This window comes from Arvicanthis niloticus, chromosome 2 (assembly GCF_011762505.2).
Source record: "Arvicanthis niloticus isolate mArvNil1 chromosome 2, mArvNil1.pat.X, whole genome shotgun sequence".
NCBI lineage: Eukaryota > Metazoa > Chordata > Mammalia > Rodentia > Muridae > Arvicanthis > Arvicanthis niloticus.
Genome location: NC_047659.1, coordinates 38,942,610 through 38,963,487, shown reverse-complemented (window position 1 = coordinate 38,963,487; position 20,878 = coordinate 38,942,610). Strand labels below are relative to the sequence as shown.

At 36.2% G+C, this 20,878-nt stretch overlaps 1 protein-coding gene across 2 annotated transcripts in view; it reads left to right on the top strand.

The window, feature by feature from the left end:
* Positions 1–20,878, top strand: part of Kcnh7 (potassium voltage-gated channel subfamily H member 7) — a 434,248-nt gene that overhangs the window by 300,212 nt on the left and 113,158 nt on the right. The window contains exons 4-6 of one of the 2 annotated variants that reach the window (XM_034493668.2): positions 870–1,298; positions 5,908–5,928; positions 12,770–12,984. In XM_034493668.2, the coding sequence (XP_034349559.1) occupies positions 870–1,298; positions 5,908–5,928; positions 12,770–12,984 (665 nt within the window). The remainder of the gene's footprint in view (positions 1–869; positions 1,299–5,907; positions 5,929–12,769; positions 12,985–20,878) is intronic. The other variant, XM_034493671.2, reaches the window with a different exon arrangement.

The window sequence follows — 20,878 nt, the reverse complement described above, 5'->3', positions numbered from 1 at the left end:
TATTATTTAAATTAGCTGTATTTAATTACAATTAAATTAATTACAATTAAATTAAAATAATATTCATTTAAATGTTTATATTTGCATAATTGTCAATGCATCATTCACTCTGATGTAAGTGCACCATCGCAATCACATTCTTAGATTTACGAACAACAACAAATGTAACAAATTATTATTTGAATAATTTGATAAATAAATAAGCACACAAATAAACAAATTCTTATCTTCACAACTCTTGGGCAGCCTATAACTTTTCAAGCCTTCCAGGTGGATTGAGAAACTTTTGGTTAGAATCTATCTCCCTTTTACTACCCAAACTGAATTTACAGAACTGTTAAAGACAAAATACTATTTGGTTACAATACTATTAAATTACAATTACAGTTACAGTACTATTAATTAAAATGCTACTAATGATACCTTCAAGTGCATCAACCCTACTTCAAACTCATGTCTCTCTTTACCACTATCAATACCTTTACCATCCTGTATGTACCCATTGATTCCTCTGTCTAACCCTTGATATAAGATGTTTGTTCTATTTTTATATATAAATTGTGGGTATTTAATCTGTAAAAACTAAAGATCATGTGTCATGTAAATAATGTCTTCATGTCATTGGATTCTTTTGTAATTATCAATAGCAAATATGTGTGTATATGTGTGTATATATATATAACACACACACACATATATATAATATATATCAGAAAATTTTTATACAATAGCTCTTATTAAATCAGAATTAATTAAATATAGATTAAAAGTTATTTTTATATGGCATTTAAATGTGAGTTGGTTGTGTTTATTATTTTTAAAGAATATATTCACAGTGTGAGAATACTCTTTTCTGTCTTCCTTTGTAGGGAAACTTTTTGGGTTCAAATTTCCTGGTCTGAGAGTTCTAACGTACAGAAAGCAGTCCTTGCCACAGGAAGATCCAGATGTGGTCGTCATTGATTCTTCTAAACACAGCGATGACTCTGTGGCCATGAAGCACTTTAAATCTCCCACGAAAGAAAGTTGCAGTCCCTCTGAAGCAGATGATACGAAAGCCTTGATACAGCCTAGCCAGTGTTCTCCCTTAGTGAACATATCAGGACCTCTGGACCATTCCTCTCCCAAAAGGCAATGGGACCGCCTCTACCCTGACATGCTGCAGTCAAGTTCCCAACTAACTCACTCCAGGTCAAGGGAAAGCCTCTGTAGCATCCGGAGGGCCTCTTCAGTTCATGATATAGAAGGGTTCAGTGTCCATCCCAAGAACGTATTTAGAGATCGACATGCCAGTGAAGGTACGTAACATGCAAAGATTTTTAATTGGGTACTGAAAGTTTATTTTTACATTGCTTCAAAACTGAACAGTAATCTGTTTCTTCACAGAAGTGTGATTAAAGCTATTAGAGTCATGATTCTTGCATTAAGTATTTTTTTTTCTCGTTTCCTCTTTGAACCCTAGTGAGTAATTTGGATTCTTCTGGCTTCTTTACCAGTGTTTCTGAAACAGTGTAACCATTATCAGCCTGCGTCCTGGTGTGTTAATTAATTAATCCCTCATTTAAGATATGATTAGGTGATGAATTCTATCATCTTAAGCATAATTAATTTTCTTGGGTTTAGCAAATAATCACACCCTGGAAGAAAGAGCAGTGTGCCCTTGCTGGACTGTGTCATTGACCATCAGCTGTGGGAAATAGGCGGGAAGAACAGGATAGGTTACTGGGGAAACCTACTGGGCAATTTGGAAAGCAGAGTCAGAATCTATTTCCTACCTAGCCTCATACACACTCCTAAATTAGCCAGAGTGAAAGGTGTGTTTTGAAAGTCACCACGGAAGCAATCTATATTTAGCATGATAATGGATAATATTGTTTGAGTACTTAGGAGGCCTGAAGCAGTAGGTTAGGGACCAGTTTTAAATTCCATTTACAGATATGTAAACATTTGTCACAGGGAAGGCAAGAAGGGAACTGAGCTAGTCAATGTTGAGGCTCCTATGGTCTCAATGCTCAAAAGGCTTCAAACCCACCTGCAATTACTCTCCTTCACTTCTATTCCAGTAGATTCCACCTTAAGGAAAGTCGACAGGGTCAAGGAGCCTGAGAGGAGTGGCCCAACTAGATCCTCAGATGTACTTTTCCAACCCTTGCAGAATTAGACTCTTGAAGGGTCTGCTGTCCTTTCCCAGAATCCTCATTCCTTCACATGTCTTTGCCACCTAAGCTTTGGTCAGCTGTCATTTCAAAAACAAATCTGCTCATGAGGATCCTTGCTATAAAATTCTAATCATTATCCCAATTTAACAAAATTACTTTTTAGCTATCTTGGAGACTGCTCACACCTAAATGATAATCTAATTCACACAACCATACCATATATATTACTCCTTCACCACTTTGCTCTGTCTAAAATCCTCTTCGCTGTTCGTTCCCTGTCCAGCTGCAAGCACTGCTTTCTCCCTTTCCAAACCAGATGAATCACATGATTTCCTGAATGAAATGAAACTTTAGTTTTCAAAAGTAGTGTATATTTTAGCATTTATTCTATAGTTACCAACACATACAGCTATCGATGTATACATAGAGATGATAGATAAATGATTGAGAGAGAGAGAGAGAGAGAGAGAGAGAGAGAGAGAGAGAGAGGATACATACAGATCATTGATGGTTGCATGTAAAAACATATAAGATAACATCATGGTGACCACTCTTGTACCTGTAGTTCTTCAGACTTAGCACCCAGCCCAGTATACTACTTAAAACATACTCAATATCATTGCCTTGGCACTGAGAGAACCATGCACATGAATTATATTCCAATATCACACTCATAAGGATATAATGAGCTCCTTCTTCCACATACATTGATTTAAACCAAAGTCTCAGTATTGAGTCATGTGGGGGAATCTTTCTAAAGGGCAAAGTGAAATAGAAAAGACAGAAGAGCTGAAAGAAAAGAAGTTGGCAGGGGTGTGAGGGAGGATTTCAAAGAGAGATAAACAGAAACTGTCTCAGAATAGAAAGAAGAGTTTGGAATAAAACAAATCAGAGAAACAACATTACAAAAGTAATTAGTGCACCCACTTTAATCTATGGTCTGAGAAAAGAAAAAAGAAAAAGAAAATCAATGACAATTCCCAAGCTAGGTAATTATGCTTCAGACCACCTAGGAATCTTGGTTTCAATATTTTCTGACCAAATGAAACCTATATAACTGGATATTTAGACAATGCATCTTGTGATGCATTACAATAAATCCAGTGCTGTTTCAAATGAACAGCATATGCTTTAGTTTGTCCCCGCCAGTTATTATTCTCATCTATAGCAAACACGCTGAAGAGTTTTCCCATAGGAAACTGAGTTTAGGGTAATACATTTGAAAAATCAAACTTCTCATACTCAGTACATCTTGCATGTTTGTCTGGGTTTCATAGAATTTATTAGTATTGTATATGGAGTCTTACATATTATATTTTCCTCTTAGTTGGCCACCTCATGGTACACCATTACTAACACAGTTATAAGAAAGGGCGACTTGGTAATTTTGGTATTTTTAGATTTCCCAGTACAAGAACTGTACGTAGATAGATGCTAAATAATAAGGTCATTCTTTGTTCTCCTCTCTTCTTTGTGCTAAGCAATTTTCAGTAAAGTACCACTGTCCTGCCAATACCAAGTCAGTGCATGACTGCAGACTGATAAACTCACAGAGCATTCACCAAAGTACTTCAGCTACAAAATCATCTTACTTTTAAAAAAGCTACTGATAGTCTCAGAAGGAATTATCATTCCTGGGGCTTTATAACTCCATATACTTGAGAAATGGAATACAAGTCAGAGTAGATGGAAGACTTTTACTGTTGATTTTAGTTTTATGAATCCTTGAAAATGATTAAGATATAAAATCCTTGAGGCACCAGAGTTGAAGCTGAGAAGTTCTCATTCAGACAAAGTACTATCCTCTTAAATACTCTATCTTTACAGTACTACAGATATTTTATGGATATATTAGTAGTTAATAATTTACATAATCCTCTTATTTTTTGTCTATTGAAAAGTACCTTGGAATTTTCCTTCCTAAGGCACATGTTATAGATAACTGTCAGTCATTTTTGGAGATCTGTTCCAAGCTAAAATTATAAAAATTTAGTAAAAAATGTAGCATTTTAAAAAGGAAGGTTAAAAATAGACATGAAAAATATAAACTTCAATTAATTTATCATGACATTCAAGAAACATGAAATTATTCTGCCAAAACACTACAAACGAGCCTAACTGTTCTGTTTTCTGCACTTTATATCACTGGTACTATAGATGCTACCATCAATATATGATGCCAGGTATTTTTTACTTTAACTTTGAAACAATTTTAGCCAATCAATCAATACATAAATGTATTAATTAAAAACACTGATGCACATAGAAGAAATGACAAAGAGCTGCTCATTTCAGTGTTCAAGTTTCTCATTCTTTCCCAGTGTCAAAGCTTCACTAACTCTATGCTAACTTCACTGCCATTTGTCTTTATAGCAGCTAGGGTTAGTGAGTGAACATGCGTGTGTGCCTGCGTGTGTGTGTGTGTGTGTGTGTGTGTGTGTGTGTGTGTGTGTGTGTGCGTGCACGCACGTGTGTATGTGTAGGGCATTCTATAAGTAGTTTTTCAGTAGTTCTGGGAGTCAAACCAGGGCCACACAAATGCTAATCAAGTATCCTTCTCCCAAGCTAACCTCCAGTTCCATTTGTAAATTTTTCTAGCCACTTGCAAAAGAGTTACTACTTTATTAATGATTTTAGGCCACTCTGAAGGTGAAATTATTTCTGTGTAAACAAGATTTTGTTCAATGCTCCTTTTTTGTGATTGTTAAAGGAGTGGAGAAAAATGCCATTGCAAGTTACATTTTATTCACATACTTCTGACCAAGGCAATGTCTCCTCTAACAATTCCATAAACCATAGTATTGGAATTTCTTTCAATATAAGCTTTGAAGCAAGTATGCAGTATCCCAAGATTTTGAATATGCATAGTGATAAGATAGATGGCAACAAATGTATACCAGTTTTCTCAAACCTTGTATATACTTGGATGGTTTCTTATGACTTCATTTATTTTAAGCTTCTGTATTTCAAAGCTAGTAATACATATTAATACATATTTTCAGTACCACAGAAGAAACATTTAGATTTCTACTCTCAAAATAAATCTAAAATCACTATATGCCAAGATTTAAAAACAGCCTGTTTTAATATAAACAAATTTCTAAACATTCTAGGTTTTATGCTGCAGAATAAACATGTAAAATCTTTTTATACAATAAAGGCTTTCATTGATATATTGCAATTATTTTTGCCTAAGAATGACTCATTAAATACTGTTTGATATTTTTAAGGTACACAGTAAAGAACAGTTTAAGGTTATGGAGACAGTTAATAAAATTTTTCTAAACTATCCAGATTGTATTAGCAATCCATTGTTTTAGAAACATTTTTCCATACTAACATGCTAAGGTTTAATTACATAGAAAAACTACTTGATATGCAAAATATCATGTGGTTTGCCTTTGACTTGTTACAAGCTATAGTTGACATAAAAATTGGCTTTTGACAAGGTTGTAAGTTAACTCAATTGCCAGCAACTATGCAAATCTTTCCCCAAAATGCTGTAATTTAAAAATCTGTAACTTACAAATGTTTAAATTAAGTGACGTGAGTATTTCACTTCTTTACAATGCTTATTATGGCACACAGTTCAATTTGTGCATTTTGCTTGTTAATGCTTTATAACACTTTCTATATTTATACTCTGGTTTTTCTGACTGTTTCTACTAAGCTAGTTTGGTGTACTTAACATAATTCTAGTCTTCTTTTTTATATTTCTCTCTCTTTTATCCTTATATGCTCAAAACAGACAATGGTCGAAATGTCAAAGGTAATGTATAAACTCAAAATTCACCATCTGGTGTTTAAAGTGCCCTTTACTTGGCATGTTAAGTTGCCTGCTGTATGCCCTGTTGATGCCACTTCTCCATGCTGCCCTCAGCTACTCCAGGTGCCTGGTGGAGACATCATGGCTTGGTTATGCTGGAGACATGATTACTTTCTCTGCTGTGCCATCAACGTGATGATGAACGCCTTTTTATCCTGAAAAATACAAGAATGTAATGATTGACAGTGAACTCTTCACTAATATTTGGAAAGAAATGAGTGTCGAGATGAATATATCCCAATGTCAAAGAAGCACATGATCTGTTTCAGGGAATTTGTTTTCTCTTGAGTACAGGATTAAATAAAATGATCCGGGGGGCGCTCTATGACAGAATCACTTCACTTGTTCCTCTTTTGTTTCCTTAAAACTAGTTTCACGTTCCTGGATGGCAGGGGGTATGGTTTTAAGCTTACTGTAGTAGTATACTGTGCTTGCATGAGTCATTCTCTATTTTTCCTCTATTATATTTCAATCCCTTTAAACTGTGTCCTATCTTATTCTAACAGCTGGCATGGTTTACAGCTACCACAGGGTAATATTTGACTGAGAGATATTCTGGATAAATTTGGACTTGGCTAAATATTTAAACTCCAATTCTATTTTGGCTATCAAAGTAGATCCAAGGATCAAAACATTTGGCTTGATTTTTGGCCGTGCATGCTGCTGTGGGTGTGTAAATGGTGACAGTGATCCATCTTCTGCATGTGTGTTGCATGAAAATGTCTCCACCAGTAACCATCATTACTCAGAACTTACTGTCTTGGCCTCTTCTTTATGTCATTAGTAATCTGACCACTGTGGGGTTTTGTGTATTGACTTCTTAATTGCTTTCCTAATTAATTTCAAAACTGCTATTGCTGATGAATGAATAGGACTAGAGACTGTGGATGATATGTGATCAGAATCCCAGTATAATTTGGAAATAAGTGAGATTGTGAGGTTTTTTTTCTGTGCCTTTTCTATCATTTTGTAAACACTTCTAGAAAGATCTGTGCAGGATATCTTCAATAGTAGGATGGGATATTATCTTCATGGTTGTTCTGTTCTTGGCCTATCCACTATGACTTTTAAAAGGGAGGAACTAATTCCAGCTGTAGGTGGTAGTTTTAGCTGACAATTCAGAGTGAATCCTCAGAAAGAACATAAAGTCTTGCTGCCTTCTTGTTCCCTGGAAATACCAATGCATAAGATTAGTAAATGAGTAGATATTGTTTTTTTTCAGTGATTATTTTTAAAAACTAAAGTGAGAGGTGAATCTAGTTTGATTGAAGTCATTTAAAAATTAGGCTGGGCCGAAACTAGTGATACAGTGATAATGCTATAGTTCAGTGATAGATAGACCACTTGTATATATGTGTGAGTTCTGACCGAATCTGGAGCAACCAAAGGAAGGCAGTGGGAAATGAGGGAGATAAAGGAAGAAAGGGGGGAAAAAAAGAAAAAACCTACCACAAATCACGTCAATTACATTAAACCAACCTTTATCTTTAATCATCCTGTTTCCTAATAGAAATCCCAATCACCTGATCAAAGCTTGTTTTATGTGTATGTGTGTGCATATATTTCAGATCCACATCAGTTTTACAATTACCATTCTCATAAAACTACAAATACAAATAAGATGACCCATCAAGTGTGCTTGTAAAATAAATGATAACTCTAAGCCTTAATAAGTAAAATATTATATAAAGGAAAAATACATTTTTACACTGCTTTGAGAACAAAACATATCATTACAATTGAAGACCACCCTAGAAACAGCATGAATAACCTTGTAATGCAGATAAAGGATTTGCAGAATTGTCTGATTATTCCCCTTAAAGCTCAGGTGCTGCCTAATTCCTCTGCACATGGAGTACAGATATCTTTATTTTCAGAAAAGGCCATATGTTAACTAACTTGAAAAGTCTGTTTTAATTCCCATTTCATAAAGAACTAGCACCAGCCTAAATCCCCCCACATCTGTCCCCAGTGGACAGAGATACATTCTCTGGATGCTAGAACTCGAAACATTAAAATCTCACCAGCAAAAGACTGCAAACTAGCACTCAGCCTTTTCTTCCAAAACTAAATAATTTTTACCCAACATTTTTCTTCAGGTAAATTCTGTTTTGCTTCACTTAGTATCCTTAGCTCTCTGAAACCTTAAACAACAGTTAAGTTTTATTTTTAGAAACTGTAACCCCTGTAGGAGGAGAAAAGCTACTTCATACAAATTGCATACTGTGGATAGATAGTAGAATTTAAGGCAATACCTCTAGAACATGAAAAGGATTTCTAATATTACGCTGGAAACTCATAAATCACCTCACATCCAGTGGTTGATGTCTCTATTCCACATTCTAATTCATAGACGCAATGTTTATTCTGCTCATCCTATTTAGTAAGTCATTGATCAAGTTGTATACTTAGATTTCTTTTTTAAGAGCCTGGATCTCCATTTCATACTTACCAGTTTCCAACCAGTCCATGATATCATTACGAGTCAGAAAGCAAACTACTCTCAAGATTGGTAAGAATATTCAGCTCCACTTTAGTCAGGAAACCTGTGAGAGGAGGGAGAGAGAGAGAGAGAGAGAGAGAGAGAGAGAGAGAAATCTGACAGAACTTGTTTCTCACACACTGCATTGGCCATTACCCAGAAGCCTATGACCTTATCAGGATTTGCAAATTGATTCTTAGTGGTGACAGTCTGCTTTGGCAAGTTATGTGTCACTCACGCACTGGAACAGAATTTGTAGCTACTGAATCCAAATAACATGATGAGCACTTCTCATGTCCTTTTCTGAGTGCTGTAACACTCACTGGCTCCTGCTTATTCACAGGGATCTTTGGCAAAGCTTCATTGCCATTTTCTCTAATGTTAATATGGCTTAGTAATCCATTTCATTACATTTATCAAAATAGACTCGATGTCTTAAGAAATGCAGTACAAGTTCAACAAGATAGCAAAGGCCCTTGCTGCCAGAAAACACAAACGTGACAACTGAAGATTAAGACCAAGAAACTACGTTAAACCATAAAAAGAGAGAACCAGTTTGACGCAACTGTCCTATGGTGTTCATATGCTCATGTCTTGACATTTGTGCCCATAAATACATATCATACACACACACACACACACACACACACCACACACTCACACCACCACCACAAACAACAACAGCAGCAACAATAATAAATAAATAAAGCATTACCTTAGCCCGATAAATTTAAAGAGTCTCATCATATATACTTCAAGTGTTTTAAAATCTAAAATTCTTCATAGGTTGTTGAATCTCTGTCCATAGTTTGCAAACATCGCTTATTTTACATCACCAGGTACTTGTAATCAAGTTTACCCAATGGTTGGTGTAGTCACCTGACCACCTGCTTTCTCTCTTCTAAACACACAGAGATACACTCACATTGTTATCCATTTTGCCATTCACCGAAATGGCAAAAAAAAAAAAAAAAAAAAAAAAAGCCAGTCTCCTGGTACACTTTTGAATCCTCACTTCCCTTCAACTGAATCTACCATGTCCCTTTATTTCTGCCTGCTCCTTCTCTTTATATTAATTTACTTTGTTTTTCAGGCTAATCTCCTTTCTTTTATTAGAATCCCAAATCCCATCTGTTCATGATCATTGTCAGGGAGGCTGCCTATCACCTCTAAGTCCTCAGCCAAGGCCTCTCTGAATGTAGACCTAGGAGGTAGGACACCTTATATTTTAATCTCTGGTTCTTGACTCATATCCTTTGACCTCAAATCCTGACAGCTTATGTTTAGAATTGATGAAAAAGGTATCACTAATTCCTACCTTAAAGCATTGGGAATTTATTCCGTTGGAATTTGTGCAGACTTCAGAGAAATCTACGAAAACCATATTTTCATAGAAGTGGAAAACACTTCTAGGTGCAAATGTTTGACTCAAGTTAAAAGAAAACTGCACTTTTTTCTACAGGAGAAAATAAGCTTGTAATGCCTTATCTGATGGGGGGGTTAATAAACTATTTTCAATATACTGTCATGTTGCACTTATTAAATATATTCATCCAAAAGAAAGTTTTTATTAACTCTGTCAGACCAAAAATTCAAAACAAACGGAAATGGTTGTGTAGGAGATTGTTTTCAATATTAAAAAAAAGAAGCTAAGTTAAGGGCGATAAAGAGGCTGCATGGTCAGGGCTAAACCTGAGTAAGACATTTTATCAAGGACTTCTCAGCTATGGCTGACTCAATAATCCTTTCCTCACAAGTATTTTTTTTCCTCACTTGATGTTCCTGAAATGGAATTTAGAGCTTGTTAACCATTTCTAAAATAGCAAGAACCTCTATCTTTAATATAAAGGATTCACATAGACTAGCAAAACAGTTTATAACCCAACAATATATACTGTTTGAATATAAATATATTGAAGACATAATTCAATAAACTCGGTAGAAAAAGTTGGCTTTCAAGAAGCTAGGCACATGATTGACCATTCCATATAAAAAGAGTAAAGTAGTAGAGCAGCCATACTGAATGATAATAAATTGGGATTTAGCAAATATTTGAGGGTTTTAAATACTCAACGTAATAAGAAACAAAGAGGACCTGAAAGGGATCCTTGGAAATGTTACATTCTCACAAGGTGTCTTTTGCTTTAAGCATTCTTTAAAAATTATTCTCTATATGATATAGTAACAGTGAATTGGGAAGAAGGTAGGCACATCACTGAATGTGAAGGTGTGTCTTTATCTTCATGTTAAAAAAAAAAACCATTTGTAATCCACATGCTTTGCCTAGAATCAGAAGTGTTGGCAAGATGAATCTGCAGGTAAAGTACTTAACTCCACAAGAATGGTGACCAGAGTTGGATGCCCTCACATGACAAGAACACACACACATACACACACACGCATACACACAAGCACACACATATAAGAATAATTAATTAAATTAAAAGCACACACATATAAGAATAATTAATTAAATTAAAAATAAGTAAATAATGAGTAATGTCGGTACAGAGGTCCATTGATGCACTATAGAAAAGTTGTGAAAGTTCTCTAGTCTTAGTGAACTGAAGCTGAAAGCACATCGGACGTTTAGTATTTAGGATATAGTGTCCTTTCATGAAGACACATGCCGTTTGACATTGGGAAAGGGATAATGATGTAAAATGCACTATGGTAATGAAAATACTTTAAAAGGCATTTGACTATGAACCTTAGTGTAATTTCTGTAATTACCTGGAAATTTAATGCTTGCTCCCAGTTATCAAAGAATACTCAAGGGTCTTCTTTTACATATTTACACATAGTAGGTATAGATACAGACTGTCACCAGAACTCTAAGACTTTCTGATAATCACTCAAATGCTACAAAGATTGCAATTCTATATAACATATTTTTAAATAGTGTCATACTCTAATACATTTATGAAAGGGCATTAAAACAATGTTTAATCCCCCATGTTCCTCATAGGTGTAGCTCTAAAATTTTATTATTACTGAAACCCTACAAAGTATATTATGCTCCTTTCTTGGGATTCAGATCATTACAAGCATTTAACTACATGGGTGCACCTTTGAACACATTCACCAGGTTGTCTACATACACTGTGTAACACTAATGTTGTTTACAACTTTAAACGATTCTTCATGATGCTAAGTTTTGAGAATGATAACAAGGAGTAAGCAATAAATCCAGCACATAAGAACTCCAGTCCATTTCTTGACACCACAAATAGAAAACAATAGATGCATGACTGAAGCATATGGCATTGGTTAGACTTCTCACCTCCAACAAGATAACCAGAAGGCTTGTCATCTTCCTAGTTGTCTTTGTAAGAACAGAATGCTTATGGTGATTGAGAGATTTCAACTCAGACATGGTCTGTTAACTGTGGTGGTGTCTACTTTAAGTTGTGTTTGCCATAGCAACATTCTTGTGTAGTCTGGTTATAGGATTTTTTTTAATTTTAAAAAGTGTAACTGAAAATAAAATAGAAGATTTCAAGATCCCAAAAAGAGTCCTGAAGATTTCAACAGAGAATTAGAGCAGGCCTGTGCCTTGTGTGCACATTGTCATCTTCAACTTCATCTAGGTAGAAAGAAATCTTGTAGAAACTCCGTGGATCATTTTGTATAGGTAGTACAAGACCTGAAGAAAGCAACTAGATTGTCACTTCTCAGTGACATGTTTAAAACAGTAACTTAAACCAGAGATGCGTAAACTAAACATTTATAGTTTCATGAGCAACCTGATTTAAATCTGGCCAGTGTCCTCAAAGTAAACCCCAGGATGGGAAACAAACTCCATGAGAAACCCTTATAGTAGAATCCATCCAATAGCAAGGCATGAAGCACTTTTTGTTTGTTTGATTTTTGTTTTGTTCTGTTTCTTCTTCCCCTTCCCCTTCCCCTTCCCCTTCCCCTTCCCCTTCCCCTTCCCCTTCCCCTTCCCCTTCCCCTTCCCCTTCCCCTTCCCCTTCCCCTCCCCCTCCCCCTCCCCCTCCCCCTCCCCCTCCCCCTCCCCCTCCCCCTCCCTCTCCTCCTTCTTCTTCTTCACTTTAATAAAAGAAGCCAACTCAGAGCAGAAGCTGGCATTTGCACTTCCAGTACCAAAAATTCCCCTCTGGTTCTCACATGTCTTTCTATGTGGCAAAAGGTGTTCACATATAAACTGACTGCACTGTATTACGGGAATCACACTGGTCATGGATCATTAACAAGGCATTCAAGACCATCTTTTTTTATTGTTTTATTTTTCTGTTTCTTCCGGATACTACTTTTACAAATATTTTCTCATTTTTCTAGGACCTTTTAATCATATCAAGTCAAGCCTGCTGGGATCCACGTCAGATTCAAACCTCAACAAATACAGCACCATTAACAAGATCCCACAACTCACACTGAATTTTTCAGATGTCAAAACTGAAAAAAAGAATACATCTCCTCCTTCTTCAGACAAAACTATTATTGCACCCAAGGTTAAAGAAAGGACACACAATGTAACAGAGAAAGTAACCCAGGTAAGATGTTATTTTACTATACATTTCAGCAGCAAGGTGGGCCATTTTCTGTACCATGAAGCATATTTTTATCTCTGATCTGAAAGATAGTGGGAAGACATTTATCTCAATACCATGAGATACTGAAAAATTTCTAAGGAAAAAGATTAACAAAGCTAGGTACAATGATTTTTGTCTGTTACTAGATTGACCAAAACTGAACTAACTTAGGGTATTATTTATTGCTCTGAGGTAATTATTGAGCTATTCATCATACTTGGACATTTATTGACTTTCTGTCAACCCTTACATTATAAAGCATTTTAAAAGAAATGTGTATGTTGGAATTTTAGAGGTTTAATTGGGATTTCCTCTTAACCATGACCTTTCCATTTGCACTTACAACACTAAATTGAGCCATATGCAAACTGATGGAAAAGGAGAGCTGTCTGAAATGACAAAACATTAGCATGAAACAATGTATCTCACAGCAACAATATTTTATCATTTTTTCAAATAAATATTGCAACCTAAATTACTGTAAGGAGGCACTATTCAAATGTTCTGCCTCAAAGAATAAATAAAAGTGATTTGTACTTATTATATCGAAATACCCACCTAAGTAGTACCTAGCTTTTGCTTATTGTGCACTTACAATGTTACAGATTCATAGCTCAAAAACTGTTACATAAGCAACTCCTCTACACACAATTTAGTTAGTATATTTGCCCAGAAAGTCTTTGTATAATCAGCCCACAATAAATAGGTAAATTTGACCTCAGCCTCTATTCTAAGCACTAGAAATTTTTGAAAGACTTTTTTTTTCTGGATTGTAATTACCACAGATAGTACTGCATTGTTACTTACACACAACCTCTTACTAGTTGAGATATGTATGACTGCACTGTGCATTTATTATGACTGGAAGTGACCAACCCGTATTTGTTGAAGATGAAAAGATATGCATGTCATTTGTGATAGCATCCCTAGGTTGCTCTTTCATATCTGTATGGTGATGAAGCACACTACTATTGGTCTTTCCTTTTTCCTAACTATCATAAGTAAAGGCAATATAGTAGAGTTAACTATTCTATTATTATTCATACTGTATTGGCATCATCTTGGTGGCTTTAAATTTACTTGCAACTTTTATCTATTTCTTTTTAAATTCCTTTATAAGTGCTAATGACTTTGTAGACATATTGAAACTGAAAGACTTAAGAAGATGTGGAAGCAATGTTAGCAATAGTAAGGTCATGGCTATGCAAGTGGCATGAGCAAGTGAAGAAAAAAAAAACAGCATAGCAAGCATGATGGAGACTAACCAAGAACTGTAGAGTGGGATTTCCCAAATTTTCCAGCCAACTGTGATAAATAAGGCTGGAAAGTTTGACCAATGAATGTTTCAAAATCGTCTCATTCCAAAAGAATATTGAAAGTTTAGAATTTAAGACAGTATCTTCACTTCTAATGGTTGAAAAGTTAATTTGAAGAATGTCATTGCATTCTTTCTTGGGCAAACAAAACTAAATAACCTCTTGAGCATCCAAGCTTTTATGTGTTAGTTTATGACGAGGACCCATATCCTATCACATCTAAGTTGTCCACTGTTCCAAGAAAGTGAGGCCAGTGTGGCACCTGCTTTAAGATTTTCATGTTGTTTTGGTTTTTTTTTTAATTTATTAATTTATTCACATTACATCCTGCTTACTGTCCCTCTTCTTTTACCCCCTCCCCTTCTCCTCTGAGTGGGTGCCCCCCCCCCCAGTATCCCCTCACACTGCCACATCAAGCTGCTGGGAGGTTATGTATATCCTTTACCACTGAGGCCAGACCAGGCATCCCAGCTAGAAGGATATATCCCAAGTACAGGCAACAGCTTTTAGGATATTCCTTGCTCCAGCTGTTTGAGACCCACATGAATACCATGATACTCTGTTATGCTTGCAGAAAGGATCTAGGAAAGCTGTCCTCTTAGAGTCTTCTCTAAGCAGCAGCTGACTCAGACAGATATAGACACCAAGAACCCAACAGTAGATGAGGCTTGGGGGAAGAATAGGAGGAAGGATTTAGGATCCTGAGGGGTATAGAAATTCCATAAGAAGACTAACAGAGTCAAATAACCTGGAAACCTGGGGCTTTCAGAGACTGAACCACCAACCAAAAAACATATACAGGCTGGACTTATGCCTCCCCACACATATATTAGATATTTTATTAATCCTAGTGTAATGAAAACATAAGCAGACACATATATAATATATGAATCCGTTAGTAATGTCTGTTAGTAAGGACTCCAGGATCTCAGTTTATGGAGGACATAATTGTACTTTAAGGTAAGACTGATCAAAGAAAATAAGACTTAGATGGGACACTGAAGCTGGATCTCAAAATGTTATTTATCAGACTAAACAGTTTGTGATAGTTAAAGCCCGAGGTCAGAATCAAACAAGCTCAAGTTTAACTCTTGTCTTTTAGTGTATGATGTGGAATTAAGTAGAATGGCTGGTGTGGGAATAAGGCAAGGTTAAGGGCTGGCAAAACTTCTCAGTGTTGCTCAAGTGAAATGGTGAATGTCTTTAATTCCAGCAACAGTAAGCAGAGACAGTGGATCTCTTTGACTTCCAGGCTAGCCAGCACAAAAGACTGACACCCTGTCTAAAAGCAAAACAAAACAAACAAGCAAACCTAAGATTTATATAATATGATTATAATTATATGTAGAAAGTGTACTTCTGGTGCTAAGTACATAACAAGGAATGTGTTCATTCTAATGTCTACTCATGGGTTTTTTTAAATATATTTTTTGTGACTCTCTTTCTCCTCCTCTCTGAAGGCTCCCTTTAGCCATACCCTCAGGCCCTCCTACAACAGAGGTAGGATACACATCATCAAGTGTCTGCTATAGGAAAGAAGGGGAGGCAGAAAGGTAAAGATGAAGAAACAATGCAGTTATCAAGGGAAGGAGGGAAATGCCCATATAGGCAATGTAACAAGGATGAAGTTGTTGTATAGAGAACTGCTCTACCCCACGCTTGGGGGTCAAAATGTCACGGACCACTCTGTCAATGTTGGAACCCGTGCTGCCAAAAGCCTTGGGAGCTAAATTATTAGAGCTCACACTACCCCAAGCTGCTCCAGTCCGCAGGGTTAGGTTCAGCAAGAGAGAGAGAGTGAGGACGAACTCAAAGAATGGAAACCAGACAGAGTGTAATTCAATCCCGTTTATTCTTCAGTCTCTCTTCTTCTCTCTTTCCAAGTTCCTAGTTCCTAGTACCAAGTCTCAGGTCTTAATTCCTACTTCCTCTGTAATAAATCTCAAGTCCTAACCTCTGTTTCAAGTTGCTAGTCTCTTTCCCAGTTCCAAGTTCTCTTCCAAGTTCCAAATCTCAAGTCTCAAGTGTCTCAGTGTCTAATTCCTAGTGGCCTGTCTTGAGTCTCAAGTGCCTACTACTTTCCTCTGTCTGCCTCTCGCCTTTTATATGTCTCACTTCTAAGCCACACCTTTAAGTCATGCCCTTAGGTCTTATCTCTAAATCATACCTTTAAGTCAAGCCCTTAAGTCTCGGCTCTAAATCACACCTTTAAGTCTCACACACCCAAGGGAAAATTCTGGGTATCTAAAACAAGATGTTATCAGAGTGTGCTCAGCTGTTGTAGGCTATTGTAAACAAGTCTCTTGTCAGGGTATATGGCTCAAGATGGCTGCAAGGATGATAGCCGCCTTCTGTTGGCTCTCCACATTGTTGAACCACAGTAGTTTGTTATGTTTTCTGAGAACAAATGGATTCCAAAGCTCGACAAAGACAAGCTGTGAAATTTCCCTTCTAGATGGTTCTCTCTCTCTTTCTCTCTCTCCCTCCCACCTCCCTCCTTCTCTTTCTTTCTTTCTTTCTTTCTTTCTTTCTTTCTTTCTTTCATTTTCTTTCTTTCTTTCATTTTCTTTCTTTCTTTCTTTCTTTCTTTCTTTCTTTCTTTCTTTTGGCAGGGATTTTTTTGTGTGTGTGATCCTGGCTGCCTTAAGGCTCACTCTGGAGACCAGCCTGCTCTTAAATCTAGAAATCTTGACTATACTCATCTCCCTAAACCCACAATTGTCCCCTGAACTTCTGGGTGGGGTTTGATATATTACTCTCAGTTACTTGTTCTTAGCACTTTGAACAAGCACGGTCTCTTCATTGGCCTCTACTCACTGTGATTAATAAGCATTTGAGGGGCTAGAGAGATGGAACAACAGTTAAGAGCATGTATCGCTTTTCCAAAGGACCTCAGTTAGGTTCACAGCACCCTATTCAGGTGACATACAACCATATGTTACTCCAGCTCCTGAGGACACTAGGTTTTCTTCTAGCCTCCGCAAGCACTGCACAACATGTATGTACCTCCTTACTTCCCATACTTAGACACATAATTGAAAACACCAATAAAGTCTCTTTTCATTGAAGAAAGAGAAGATTCTCTGACCGAGGTTGAAAGCATCACAAATATCTAAACACACACACACACACACAGACACACAACTTGTGTACTTAGGAAATAAAACTACTAAGTCTTGATTAGATCATTAGTGTGCAGTCCTCATGAAATAGTTTAAAGACTATGAAATAGATTCTGGGTCCTATTCTGTTACTACACAGAGATGGTTGTGCCTTCATCCAGCACCAAATCTGAAAATGACATGATTTTGGAATTAAAAAAATAAAATTGAATAAATTTATATTGTTTATATGCTAGTCAGTTACCAGTATTTTATATAATAGCAGTCCAAACAGTGCAAATGCTTATTACCACTCAATACATCTTAGGCCAACAAAAGAGTTCGTCTTTCCAAAAATTTGGGGTATACACCCCCGCTTCCAAATTTCCCCAAGAAAAAAAGCAGGAATGGGCTTCTAAAGGGAGCTAGGAGGTTAACATGGGGACCTGCTTATAAAAGATCATGTTCTGTAATAAGAACTTCCAGCAAATGCAGAGAAGTTCTGGAAGCAAAAAAGACTCAAAGTGGCAATGGCCCTGATTCTGAACACTTCTACATTGGCACTTAATAACAAATCGTTATTGTCTGCATGCCAAAGCAAACAAGGCAAATATCAAATACAAAAACATTACCTGCCAATATACAGCCTAATACTGCATTAAAGTACCCTGAAACTACCCTATGTCTCTGAGACTATCCTGGTGTTTGAGGAATTTCTTAGCCATCGTTGTCTTTGAAATTTACATATTCATTTGGTGCAACACATTTTGTCTTCCTGTCACTAAAATGAGCTGGGTAATGAGCTAAAACTTTATTTCCTTAGTTAATCTTGGGGAAAGGCTGTGCCAGACGATGATCAATATATAGGTTTTGTCCAATTGGCTTTTTTTTTTTTTTTTGGTCAATCTCTGTGTTAATAGAATTGCATAAGGCATAAGGTACTTTCTTCAGAGAAGCCAAGCTTTTATCCACCAATAATTCAACATTGGATTTTAAACATTCCTTAGCAAACCAACAATAGAGCAGGCATCACCAAAATGAGATATAAATGGAAACAAACAAACAAACAAACAGTATTTGCCCTTGCTGTTTGTCTCCCAGACTCCTGTATACAATGAATTGAAGTTAACTTGTTAGTTGTTTTACTTTCCAGCTAGATGAGTTTTATTGCAGAAGAGAGCCTATTGTTACCCACTCCATTATCCATTTTATTCATAAAGTTATTTACTCATCCAACAAGAATTTGCTGAGAGAATATACAGTGTAATCTCCTGGGAATTTAGATTTATAGAAAATTTCCTTACCTTGGAGAAGAAAGCAGACAAGTATAGGTGTTATAAGGCAGTTTGAAAAATGTTATTACAGGCACAGTTAAGACACAGAGGGTTTTAGGAAAGGAAACCTTTTATGTGTTGAGGCTGAGGGATGATAATTAAGCAATGCAGCCTGTTAGCCTAGTTATGAGGCTTGAAAAGCTTCGATGTTTTAGAATAAGAATCTGGAATGTATCACATGTAAAAGTGAAACTACAGGATGGAGAATGATTGCTGGTGTCACTAGTGCTTAGCATAATAAATGACAGAGCTGAGAAGTAAAGGAGCAGATTATCCTCACTCTGTTTCTTAGCCAGGCTTTCTTCTTCTTGACTTTGCTCATCATCTAAAAAAAGTAAGATCTCCAGACTGTCCCACCCACTGCTTCTAGTAATGCTGAGAGGTGGTGATCTAGTAAATGCCTTCTATCTTCAAGCATTCATATGATTTCCAAAGAAAGAAGAACCCTGGTCATGGTCAGCCTGTATGTGATCATCCTTGTGAAAATGTAGTAGAGTAGAAGAGACTCTGCTGAAGGAGTATCAGATAGCAGTGGCCCACCACAAAGATGAAGATAAGCATTCAAACAAACAATATTGCTGATACTGAAATGGACATAAAATGCAAATAAGTTAAATGCTGGGCAAATTCTAAAACATAGAAGTAGAAAACCCAGAATCAATGGTATAATACTAAAACATGCAATAGAATTCCATCCTAGTATGCCAACAGAGGGTACTATGAACTAGTTGGAGAACCACTATATAACAGTATAGAATAATACCATAGACAAGAGCAAATATGATAAGCATTGTAACGTGACTTTCAGAAACCAAAGAGAGTCCCCAGTCCCCTTCAAATCAAGATTTGTCAAAATGTCTGTTGTTTATGAAGAATTTCTGATGAGTTTAATGGAAATTCCCATAGACGTTACCAGAAAATAAGATACAAGATGCTGCCTAAATGAATGAGGACATGGTCATCTAGAGTATGAAATTTATTATTAGTCCTCAAGATTTTTTTTGTATATCTACTTAAGAAAATGTTCAAGAAAATTAGATTTAACTAATCACAAGACCTAGGTCACAATAAAGAAATTCATCAATGTTTAAAGGTTTATATAATCACCAGGCACAGGCCTTTAATTTGCCTGCACCAGGGAGGCAAAGACAGGAAGACCTCTATAAGTCCCAGGGCAACCTGGTCTACAGCTGGTAGATCTCTGTGAATTATAGGTTAACATGATCTACATAATGATTCCAGAACAACCAAAGCTATGTAGAGAGACCCTGTCTCAAAACAAACAACAATAAAAAAAAAATCTTGCAATCTCTAAACCAACTATGTAGGTTTTATGCCAAAGTAGATTTCTACTGTTCAACAATCACACTAAGTATGTTATTGGTATGAAAATAAAATTATGGTAAATTTAATAAGAGCTGACAGTGAACAGTTGTTGCTATTTAAGAGACTCTGAGATAAATTGTTTATGGCTTACCAAGCTTAATCCACATAGCAGTATTATTATGCCCATTTCATAGGGGAGATGAAAAAATTTGTGTAGGACACATAGTGAAAGATAGAAGTCCTTTTCCACCCAATGTCCCCTGACTATCTTAGTAACTGCCCCAATTTCTAAATGGCATACCATGATTCTATTGGTTTTTTTTTTTTTGTTTGTTTGTTTGTTTGTTTTTTTTTGTATGATGAATCTAGTCAGAAGCCATCATGGAAGTTGGATATGCTTTAAACTTGTCTTTAGGGTTGAGCTTCATACCTGGAACAATATTAAGAACTCAGACATGTGAGCCAATAGAAACAGGAACAGAACACTGGATGCTTTCTCTTCATCTCATCTTTAATACACCTTGACAAAGAAGCTCATTTCCATCATCACTTGCTGAAGTTCACGTCCATCTGTTTAGGCTATGTTTACATCAGGGTTGTAGTTTCTAGAATTTTGTTTGTGTGCTATAGTTAACAGAAAACTGAGGTGACGGTGGTATTACTGACATAAAAAGGGCTCAAAGACAAAAGCATTTTAATTTTATTGAAATTTATACAATACAAATGTATAATAATATTTTCACTCTCAACCAATGACTTCAAAGGAACTATTTATAAC